The sequence below is a fragment of the Lithobates pipiens genome, unplaced genomic scaffold, assembly GCF_037356315.1.
Source record: "Lithobates pipiens isolate NorthernLeopardFrog02 unplaced genomic scaffold, aLitPip1_a1.2 Scaffold_8, whole genome shotgun sequence".
NCBI lineage: Eukaryota > Metazoa > Chordata > Amphibia > Anura > Ranidae > Lithobates > Lithobates pipiens.
The window spans coordinates 506,986,228-506,998,584 of record NW_027507903.1 but is presented as its reverse complement, the minus strand read 5'-3'; the positions used below and the strand labels follow the sequence as shown (position 1 = coordinate 506,998,584).

The window sequence follows — 12,357 nt, the reverse complement described above, 5'->3', positions numbered from 1 at the left end:
ATTTCCCCCAGTGCTACATTGCTAATCGCGTTTTCCAATTTAATCTTTTTTCCTTATTCATTTTTACCCATTCTAACACCAGTGATAGTAATATTGCATTATAGTCATTTTTGATATCCGACACCCCCAGCCCCCCTTGCTTTTTGTCTTTATTCGGTATCCTCGTTTTCTTTTTATGCCAATATTCATTAACTTTTGTCGCACGACTGGGTTGGCTTAGGGCCCACCCATCCTTTTTTGAAGCCTAATAGAGCCTCTGGCTCTAATCACATGCTTAAAAAGCACCCGTGTGCCCCTAATGGATGGGCCGCCACTGCTAAGCCGAGGAGGAGGATTAGCAGGTGACATGCCTGTACCTACTCAGGTTTGTGAGTGCATTGATTTTATCCATTTTTTTTATTCATTAAATAAAAGTTTTTTGCAACTGTACGCTCTTCTCTCTGCTTCTGTTTCCACGGTTTTCAGTTCCCGCTGTTTAGAGAGCTGCAATGTGGTGCTATTTAAAATGAATTAACCCCTTCAAGGATGTAACACCTTTTTTGTATGTTTTTGGACTTCTCCTTATGGGTCACCACTTGCATAAGCGCAAGTACTGTTTACTGTGCTTGCATTTAACACATTTTTATGCAGCACAGCCGATTCCTCCCCTTCCTGCCCATCACTCTGAACTCTGCTGTACAGGGGATTGCAAAAGGCTTCTAGCATGTCAATTTTAGATGCTTACAATTGATGAATTTAAAAAAATAATTTGCATGATTTATAATTACACAGGTACAGTTATTTGTGTTTATACACGCTTATTTATGTTCTTCCTGGAGTTCAACTTTAATCTTATGAAATGCAGAGAACATTCCACAAGAAACGGCACAAAAAGCAAACATTTGTAAATGCTGAAGATTCTGTATTTTGTAGTCTATCAGACAATCTGCTCCCAACAACAGCTTCCCAATCAAAAAAACAAAGCACCTCCTTAGCCCTTGTCACACAGTTCAAACAACAAAAACAAAAACTGCAAGTTCTGTAAAACCCAACAAATAATCAGCTGGACAAAATTTGGCTAAAAAGCATGCCACGTGATACCACCATGAGCCCCAAATCCCTCCCTTTCCCACCTTATCAACGCACAACACACACCTGTTGCTTTCAAAGCGGCTGATGAGATCAGTGATTTTGGGCGACCTCTCAGCCAGTGGTGATGTACCATCGTCCATCCTGGGCCGGCCCCGGGGAAAGGTCCTCCAGTTAGGATTTTGGTGTTTGTATGGTGAAGGAGAAGGAGGCAGATCTGTAGGCTTTGGTGGTACTGCCAAAAACAAAACAAAAAATAGAAGTATTAGCTTTATTATCTTATGTTATGTTATCTTATCTTATACATTTTTCTCATACAATACCAGAGATTGTGCGACTTTTATTAAATCAGTACAGTTTTCATCCGAAAATACAATAGACTACATTACATCACTTCAGAAGTGGTATTCTGTTGTACGAGAATTTTCGTAGATTGAGTAACCTCTTTATTTTTGCTATGGAGGCTACAATGCAAAAATATCAAACAGACAATCACTCGTGCGATATTCTCATCATGTGTGTACAAACCTTAAGGAGACAAAATTCCATACTATTCCTTTGTAATGCTAGACTGGGCGTAGTTGAGTGATGGGTTGTTTTCTTTTAACCTTTTTTAATCCTCCAGACTGTGCTATTGTATTCTGACAGTGGGGACTTCTTCACTGTCAGAACAAACTGATCAGTGCTGCAGCCAATTGGCTACAGCTGCTGATTGAATGAACATTTTCCAGCATTTCTTTTTGACAGAAGTTGATCAACTTCTCTTAAGTGGAAACTGCCACAAACAGGTCAAAATAGGCCCAGTCTGTGCTGAATAATCCGAACTTCAATCCATCTATGGCTAGCTTGAATGAAAACTATAAGCTGGTCAGGCCTGCAACTGATTTTCTTAGCATTCATTCAACAAGGGTGCTAATCTTTTACAAAAGGCTTTATTAAAGTGGATGTAAACCCACTCTCATCCTTTCTAAACTACTGCCATTGTAGTTATCTATAAGGATATACATGCTTCCTGCATGTGTCCTTACCTCTCAAATGTCTCCCCTCTGTTATGAGACCAGAAAATCTGCAGATCCTGTGGGTGGGTCTGTTGTCCTGAGCTCGTGGGTGGAGTTGTGATGTCAGACTCTCCATCCACCTTTACACTCCACTTGTCAACATGCGTTTTCTCCTGTGTATTTCTTACACTGAACTTCTGCTACAATCAATAACATCCAGTCAATACCCAGGAAAGTCACCACATGACTTCAGCATGTCCAATCATGCTGAGGTGTGGAGCAGTAAATCCTGGGAGAGCTGGAGAAGGAGGAGGGGATCTGAAGTACACAGAATGCCTCTCTCAGGCTTGTGCCTGAGATATGTAAATCACCTGTCACTCACAGCAAGGGGGAAGAACTGACTCTTATTTCTCTGTGTGTCAGTTTTTAACTCACTGAAAAAAGAGAAGAGGACTACTCAGAGCTAGATTAACTCTTTGTAGCAAGACTGGGCACAGATGACATGAAATCCTATACTGTACAAGGTGCAAGCCTTAATTTTTTTCGAGTTTAGATCCACTTTAATGTTTGATGAAACAGAGTCAACAATTCTGTAGTTACAATGCAGAATATTCAGACTACACCCCGAAAAGGCGTACATAGTCCAGATCAACACCTCGTAATAGTTAAAACTATAGAAAATGAAATAGTCAAGACAATTCTAGGTTCATGCCATAGCATAGGAATGTTACTACAGCATCCAAACACACGGCTAGGTGTACATAGGCAGGAACCATCGAATCTTCATTTGTCTGTTGAATGAGCATTTCTCAATGATGGACAAATCCTTCATTTCTTACATGGGCATCACACTGAGAATTTTCACAGAGAAAATTTCTAATAAAAAAAATATATATTTTTTAACTCTCTCAAAATCTACCCAAAACGAAAAAAAAAATATGGCTGGATGTAGGCTTTAGGAGCAGTAATTTCCCCAAGAAAAGGTGGCACATTTAGACCGAATAGTGAGCAAAGGACAAGTTGCATTCTGCCTGCAATCTGTAGATTAATCATCCCTGCACAGTACCCCATGCTGAGGGAATGTCCGTCTTGGTTTCCCCTTTGAGAAGTGGCAGCTGACAAAGTGCATGGCCACTACCTGTCAGAACTGGGCTGTTATTGACAGAATGATCAGGAACCAATCAGAGTGTTTCCTGATCATGTGATCACTATGTCCGCTATGTATTCACAACAGGGTGGACTCTTCATTCGTAAAATTAACCTTCAGCATGCAGGTGCCACAAGCAGTCTGAAGATGGCACTGTGTCTATGTTTAGCTGATAAAAAAAAAAAAAGAAAAGCTTTATATGTCCCTTTATAATTCTATGGCTAATTTGAATATCTAAATATTTTTAATCAAGTTAACTAATGCTGCCAATTGTGTCCTGGGCACCTAGGCTTCAATGACAACTGGTCACAAAGATTAAAATGCATCTAAACCCACAAACAGAAAATCAAATATATTGCAGCTTACCAGTCCTTTGATGTGGTGGTTGGATTGCTCTTTATTTTTTTTTCCTTTATTTTTTTCTAGTTAAACTGGAAGCATACATCTTATCTTATCATTCTGCATGCTACTATTCTCTCTACCCCCCATATAATGGGTTTTACTTCCTCTTTATTTCCCTGCAAAGGTAAAGCATAATGGGCTACTATTCATCACATAGTAGCCCATTATGTGTCACTTACCTGAAACCGAAGCCCGCAATGTCACCGTTGTCCACACTAGCAGGGAGCGTCCATCTTCGCCCCTCTTCCTTCTGGGGCTCTGACACGCAGGATCTGCCAGTCACGGCATGGCCTCTATTAGAAAGGGCATGATGTGCCCTATCTAAAGTGTGCATGCGCCATAATCATTGGAGCTCGGGTCTTTCATAAATATCTCGTAAACCGTGGATGTTTAGGGGATATTTCAAGTACCTACAGGTAAGGTTCAATATTGACTTACCTGTACAGGGTGTACAACCACTTTAAAGCGATTGTAATGTTTTTTTTGTTTTTTTTTAAATGACAAAAGTTGTACTTTCCTCCACTGTGCAGCTCGTTTTGCACAGAGTGGCCCTGAACCTGCTTTTCTGGGGTCCCCAGACGGCTCCTCCCCACATCAGATAACCCCCCCCTGGGAGAAGCGATCTCCCGGAGGATTACCTTGCGGGAACACACTCCCAAGTCCAGCATTTTGCATCCATAGCCGCCAAATGCTGGACTCGGATTGTTGGATTTGATTGACAGCAGCGGGAGCCAATGGCTACGCTGCTATCAATCTATCCAATCAAGAGCCAAGATACCGTGCAGAGAGACCGCGTCCCTGCCAAAGAGATGAAGGGGTTCAGGTAAGTACAACAGGGGGCCGGTGACTGCCACGTGTTTTTTCATCTTAATGCAAAAAAACACGAACCTTTACAACCCCTTTAAACTATGGACTGGTAAACTGCAATATTTTAAATTTTTGTTCTTTGGTTTAGATTACACTTTAATCAGAAATCAAAAAAAATAAAAAATAAATCACACACTTTCAATTATACAGTACATATAACCAAAAAAGAGCAGAGCACTTTTTCTATACTTTATTGTACTCTCTCTTCTTATTTTAAAGTGGAACTATGCTGCATCTGGTCAGCACAAACCAAAAAACACTATTTAATTTTTATTTTTATTTTTTAACATTCAAAGAAAACTCCCCCATCCATCCATGACTCCATGCTTTATTTTGCTGAAAAATCACTGTGAAAAACCCCGCCCTAGCATTTCTGGCCGCAGCCATCTGGAGTAAGGGCAGATGATTTATGTAGCATTTACTTCCTGGAATATATCTGTTTATAGGTTAGGCATGCAGGCAGAAGGGTGTGCTTGGCTGAGAAAGCAGACCCCCCCCCCCCGGAAGACTCCTGGGATGTATAGCATCATTTACCTAGGCAACAAACCAGAAAGTAACTGAAGAGATAAAAAAAAAAAAAAAAAGTCAAAACAATTAAATATAATATACTTTCCTATTTTATTACTAATGCTAATCAGCATAAGGATTAAAAATAGTAAATGTTGATTCAATTTCACCTTAAAAGTAGTTAAGCCACTTCTATAAAAAGCTTCCATCCCCTCTGTCTTATATTTATTATATAATACAGGCACAGGGGAACTTCTTGTTATGCTTATCTGTACCAATAACACAGCATCTTCCAGCGCTCAGTTGCCTCCTCTCTCTCCTCTGCCCGGCTGACAGTACCAGTGGGTGGGGCTGAGCGCTGATGTCAGCCGGAGAGGAGAGACAGAGCCGAGGAGTCACATGATCGCAGGGAGTCGTTGTGTTATCGGTACAGATAAGCATATTTATAATATAATAAATACAAAAGTGTATGAAATACTGTGAAAGTGATAAACAATGTCTATCACAACAGTTGGTAAAGGCAAGTGTTATGATACTGGCATCACTTGGCTGGCAGCAAGTGATGAAGCGTTCCAGGAAATATAGCAAAAGCTCAGGTTTCAATGTAACAATGTTCCATTGTGTCACTGGACTGTTATATTGACCTCCCATTGAGGTCCAATCCTCATCTGCCTGGAAGACCTGCCTGAGTTTTGGATATTCGGTTGTTATATCTGGATCCAGATTGGCTGATTGACACAACACTTGCTCTTGGAGTGATCCTTCCACAGGCTTTGTCTACCTCTCAGTCGGTAGCATTGATGAGCGCCTGGCTTTCGGCCAAAACACACGCCTGACTGACCCCCTGTCGTATGACAGGTGGGTCCACCTTGTATGGTAAGTAGTACCCATCCATAATCTTCTATTAGATGAATGTTCATCCGTTACGTCTTGTGTCATACAGCCATCCTTGTGTCCACACCATTCCACCATTTGCCACAGAGGATTTCATCATAGCCATTTGAGTGGATGTTACTTTTAGGAGTTTATTTTGATTCCTTTTTTCAGTGTTTGGACTTTATTATGCTATAGTCACTACACACTATAGTTTTATTATGTTGTTTTCATATTTTCACAGGCTTTTGTATCATAACACTTGCCTTTACCAACTGTTGTGATATACATTGTTTATCACTTTCACGGCGTTTCATACACTTAGTGCTACACTTTTGTATTCATTCTGGACTTTGTTTCAGTGTTAGCAGCTGTGTGTATTTCATTTTATTTGGTTCTTGAGTGGTTCAAAGCAATTTTGCACACATTTCACTATTATATAACACAAACACAGGGGAGCCTATTGTTACAATACAGAGGGGATGGGAGCTTTTAATATTAAATATCAGGGAAAGGATGGAGGAGAGGACACAGGAGACAGAGCAGGACTGCCAATGATGGAAGCACGGTGTCAGGGCTCAGCAGCAGGGCTGACCACTGTGTCAGGGCTCAGTAGCCATGAGACACTGTGGTCAGTTTACAGAGGGGAGGGCAAAGCCAGGCAGGATCTGCCTAGTTTTTAGGTGTTAGAGGGGGAACAATTACACAGCACAAGCACTGTGGTGTAGAACATGCTTTAAGGGAACAGGATCTGTTTTTTTTATTCATTTTGGGTTAACAAACGCTTTAAATGCAGTTTTTTTTTTTTTTTTTAAATTCATCACATAGTATTTATACCAAAAATACCCTTAAAAATATCTTGTTCTGTGTTTTAGACGTATAAAAAGATTTTTTGCCAGGTAAGCAAATTGCAGAAAGTGTAATACAATAAGTTTACATTTTTATGCACACAAGTCTTTATGCCAGGGGCAGGTGTGAGGATATAAGCAGGGAACGGTTTCCTCGCTTTAAAGCTCTTGACAAATTTATTTCTCAGCTAGATCATACAGTTAGTTTTTCCCTTTTCTCCCGCCCTGTTCTTATAAAACGCCAGTGAAGGGGAGAGACCAGATTCATAGGCAGACTCTGCACTCCTGCAGACATGGTGTAAAAGGGCAGAGGAAATGGCACCCCTCCCACCTCTCGTATCTTACTCTGTGTAACCGATAAACATACGTCAGAGTGACAAGTAGAAAAGAAGGTACAGCGTGCAGTGCAAATTTTTTTTTGTCCATATTAGCTTAATAGTTGACTGCCAAGAATAAAGCTCTACATGTTATCATTAAAAAGCCATCCTTAAAGCGGTATTAAATCCAAAATCAAAAATGTAGTATATTGCAGCATACCAATCATTAGATGTGGTGGCTGCATTTGTTTTCTTTGTCCTTTTTCCCCTTTTTAGTTTTTACTTGGTCATTTGCCCGCTAATACTCCACCTATATTAGAGTGCCTCCACTCTGGATGAAAGAGCACAGGGAGCACAGCAGAAAGCTTGTACTAGCAGATTTAAACACACTAACGCATTGAAGCCAAACCACAACTCACACTGCAGTTACAGCAGTTTCCCCCCCCCCCCCTTTTGGGATAAAGATTTTACATGAACAAAAGCTGATCATTGTAAGCATCCCTGTTAGTGGTAAATTGTTTGTCTCAACATGCTAACTGATACATTTGCAGCAGTGTGTGTTCTTTTGAAAAACAGACTTACTGGCCAGATCACCAGATGAAAATAAAGGAAAGAAAGCCTAAGAAAAAAAAAAACGAATGTAGCCATCACATCCAAGAATTGGTAAGCTGCAATATAATAAAGGTTTGCTTTTGGGTTTAATACCACGGTACGCTCCAGTTTGTGACTCAGTTTGCTGGAGGCAGCAGGAAGCATTTCCTCAGTATCTCTCCTCCAGTAATCAGACTGTACAATGAAATATTGTAGCCAGTCACTGGATGAGAGGCCGCAGAAGCTGACCCATGTCAGACATTTGTGAACACAGCCAAGAACTGCACAGGCACCAGGATTTATAGGATTGTGTCATCTCTGAGCGGACATCTTGGTCTAGAAGGCAGATAATGACCATAAATGATGGCACTGTCATCCTACAGAGAATAGCAGAAGGTTGCATTGTCAGGTTGAGTACTGTGATCTCTTTGAGGTAATAAATACTTGCATGGGTTACAGTTACAGATTACTTAGCATGCATGCACTTAATATAAAAGCATATCTGCTGCTAGGTCTGCTTTAAAGGTTAAGTTAAACACTCCCAGGTTCTTTGGTCTAAGATTAATTGAATTTTGGCACATCTATCATCTATAAAGTACTTGGCAACAAAGGCAAGAGCCCGTGTCATGGCAATAACTGGTTACAAAGAGATGAACATTGGGTTTTGGGCCCAGGTTTCTGGTAGGAGAGTTAAATTATCACTGGGCACAAGGGTGCTGGTTCTGTAGCTATCCACAAAATGGAGGGTACCCCTTAAGGCGGTAGTAAAGCCCTCTTTGTAATTTTTACCTACAGGTAAGCCTATAATATGGCTTACCTGTAGGTAAAATGAATATCTCAAACGTGCACCGGTTAGGAGATATTGACCCTGGATGCAGCCTGTGACATTACCAGAGCAAGCTCTCTGAAGGTCCAGCCTACCTGACAGGTAGGGGGCCCCACGGAAAGCAAGCAAAGTGATGCCCATTTTGGGCTGAGCAGTGGTAAGAATATTTTCTCATTGATAAAGTATTGCATCCAATTTCTTTTTTTTTTTTTTTGCAGATGTCAGTCATTTTTTAATAGGGTAGCATGGCTTCTTAGAACAGGTGGTGTTCATTTGGGATGCTGTTTGCAACCTGTTAAGGTTGGTCATGATATGGATACAGAACAATTCATGACCATGTCAAGATTTGATGGTTCTCCTTCCCCATTTTCCGAAATGACCTGGAAAGCGCTTTCTATTCTACTTTATTCATGAAGAAATGTTAATACCTTCCTGTCTGGTGGACAGTTTGCAATTGGTGATTTTGCCTTTTTTCTATTGTTGTGAAGCTTTCTCTCTGCTCAGACTACCCTGTGACTGGTGCAGCGTAATTTTTTGGCATATCTGGATTAATTAAAAAATGTTATAGCTTTGCAGGCCAAATCAGACTTTTTATATATCTTGGACTCTCAAAGATCCTCTGTGCCATAACTCCAAGTTTTTTTTCGGTCCACCTGGGAGTTTTGGCCACTTGAATCCAGCAAGGATTGGGGAAACCCCAGCTTAATGACCAGAGCTGGTGTATAGACCTGGGATCCCAATGCTGAGATTTCACCGATAGATTCCCCTAGAGGGGATCTTAAAACTTGCTAAACAAAGAGCTGACTTTAGGGTCCTTCAGGCATTAGGGAGGTCAGACTGTTGCTAGTGGGAGTTGAAAATGCCCCAGCATTGGTTTTAGCATTGGTTTTAGCAGGAGGAATAATGCCCCACTGTTGGTGTCAGTGGGAGGAATAGTGCATCATTGATGGTGTCAAATGGAGCAAATGTCCACAGCAGCACCCCCCCCCCCCCCCCCCAGGCAACAATTTGGAAGCCACTGCCTTAAAAAAAAAAATGTTAAAGTGGTTATAAAGCTTTAAGGTAAGAAAATGTTTGGGCATTAGTATCCCCTCTCATTTGATTCAGCACTGTGCAAATCGGGGGATATTGGCTCAGCTGCTGTCAAAGCCAGTAATGGAGGGAGTGGGGGACAGGGCCAACCCCCACTGTCCGTGTCTATAGATGCAGACAACGAAGTTCTGGAGCGAGCCCACACAAGTGCTCCCAAGGTAAGCGGCTTTCTATGGGGGCACTCTTGGAGGGAGGGAGCACCAGTGAAGAACCCAAGAAAAGGAGGTTTGGGGCCACTCTGCAATTCCATTGCACAGAGTAGATAAGTATAAACCTTTTTGTTATTTAAGAAAAAAAAAAAAGGGCATTTACAACCATTTTAAATGATTAATCTGCCCAGCATCTAAGAAATTCTGAAATATCAGTTTTATGTGGACTGACTTCCATATCACAACCTGTCCATGAAGCTCAGGTTGACATCAAGGGAAACGTAGAGGAAAAAGAAAAGTAGCCTGTGCGTTGCGTTCTTTTGAAAACCTTACCGTCTGAGATCTGAGACTTCCTTCCAATAGCAGATTGTTTATGGACTTTGCTTCCGAGTAGGTAAAGTCATTAAAACCAATGAATCTTCTGGCACGGGGCCTTGTGCTTTAGAGCTGTCCCTAGTGCATGGCAAATAAAACCTATAAACTAATCACGCTGCCTACACAGTGTGCAAATAATGGATTCACTTTAATGGTAAACTGCAGTCAGTGATTTTCCTGTCACCAAAAATACATTTGTAAAATAGTTACCCCCAGCCCAGAAAGATAAGGAAAGAAGCATCCAGCCAAATAAACATGAGTGTCAGGAAACAAAAACGGGGAGAACACACATGGCAGCCCAGAGCAAAAAGTAACATGTCATGAGTTTGACATTTAATGCAGGCAACTGGCATGGTGCCCACAGTGGGCCACGGCTGTGACATGTCATAGGTCAGCACTGTGCTGTCTACACCCTGATGTCACTTATTGTCCTGTGAAGGTGGAGCAAGTGAAGGGTGACTGATCTGTAGTGATGGACGAACTTCCGACGGGACGTTTCGCGAACGCGAAACGCGAACGGACACAAACGTTCGCGAAAACGACCGTTCGCCGCGGGCTCCATTGACTTCAATGGGAGGCGAATTTCGCAAACCTTTAGGTCGAATTTGCGGCCACGGGGTAATTATTAGGGGGTAGCACGTAGTCCCACCACCTGGACAATAGCATAATACATGTATGAGGTGAATTTGGGATCGATAACTACAAGCATTTTTTTTTTATTTGGGAAATTGTTCTGACAATTCAGGACTATGGAGCTAATGAAGGCAATGGAGGAGAGGGAAGGTCAGGGACCAGGGTAGGCAAACAAGAGGGTGCAGGAGATACAGAGCACTGACAGCAGCACCGTAATACAGAGCACTGACATCAGCACCGTGACATACAGCGCTGACAGCAGCTCCGTGACATACAGCGCTGACAGCAGCTCCGTGACATACAGCGCTGACAGCAGCTCCGTGACATACAGCACTGACAGCAGCTCCGTGACATACAGCGCTGACAGCAGCTCCGTGACATACAGCGCTGACAGCAGCACCGTGACATACAGCGCTGACAGCAGCTCCGTGACATACAGCGCTGACAGCAGCTCCGTGACATACAGCGCTGACAGCAGCTCCGTGACATACAGCACTGACAGCAGCTCCGTGACATACAGCGCTGACAGCAGCTCCGTGACATACAGCGCTGACAGCAGCTCCGTGACATACAGCGCTGACAGCAGCTCCGTGACATACAGCGCTGACAGCAGCTCCGTGACATACAGCGCTGACAGCAGCTCCGTGACATACAGCGCTGACAGCAGCACCGTGACATACAGCGCTGACAGCAGCTCCGTGACATACAGCGCTGACAGCAGCTCCGTGACATACAGCGCTGACAGCAGCTCCGTGACATACAGCGCTGACAGCAGCTCCGTGACATACAGCGCTGACAGCAGCTCCGTGACATACAGCGCTGACAGCAGCTCCGTGACATACAGCGCTGACAGCAGCTCCGTGACATACAGCGCTGACAGCAGCTCCGTGACATACAGCGCTGACAGCAGCACCGTAAGCAGCCCCAGGAGGAAGTCAGCACAGCACAGGGATGGTGTGATCCCCTCATAATAAGAACCCCCAGGAGGAAGTCAGCACAGCACAGGGATGGTGGGAGCCCCTCATAATAAGAACCCCCAGGAGGAAGTCAGCACAGCACAGGGATGGTGGGAACCCCTCATAATAAGCAGCCCCAGTAGAAATATGACACCGCTCAACCTCTTCAAAGAGGAGGGTAGGGGCATATAGTACGGTGTGCTTTTTTGGGTCAGGGAAGTGAGCCAAATGAATTAAGAAGGTCTGTGTGCTTGATTCCAAAAATTGTTTATAGACATATACATGGTCTACTGATCACATGTGTTGAATTCCTCCGAGATCCATGCCTCATTCATTTTTAGAAATGTGAGGTAGTTAACACTGTCGTGAGCTAGGCGAGTACGCTTATCGGTCACAATCCCCCCTGCTGCGCTGAACGTCCTTTCGGACAGGACACTGGATGAGGGGCAAGCCAACAGTTCGATTGCAAATTGGGCAAGCTCTGGCCAGAGGTCAAGCCTGCCCACCCAGTAGTCTAGGGGTTCATCACTCCTCAGAGCGTCCACATCGGCCGTTAACCCAATGTAGTCGGACACCTGACGGTCTAGGCGTTCCCTGATGCTGGATCCGGATGACACCTGTCGATGGGTCGGCTGAAAGAATGACCTCATATCCGAAGTCACCAACACATCTTCAAACCGGCCTCTTCTTGCAGGCGCTGTTGGATTG

At 43.1% G+C, this 12,357-nt stretch overlaps 1 protein-coding gene across 5 annotated transcripts in view; it reads right to left on the bottom strand.

The window, feature by feature from the left end:
• The window catches only part of FGD4 (FYVE, RhoGEF and PH domain containing 4), a 279,090-nt gene that overhangs the window by 47,672 nt on the left and 219,061 nt on the right, over window positions 1–12,357 (bottom strand). For all 5 annotated transcript variants that reach the window (XM_077469316.1, XM_077469319.1, XM_077469318.1 and 2 more), the window contains one exon: window positions 1,135–1,303. In XM_077469316.1, the coding sequence (XP_077325442.1) occupies window positions 1,135–1,303 (169 nt within the window). The remainder of the gene's footprint in view (window positions 1–1,134; window positions 1,304–12,357) is intronic.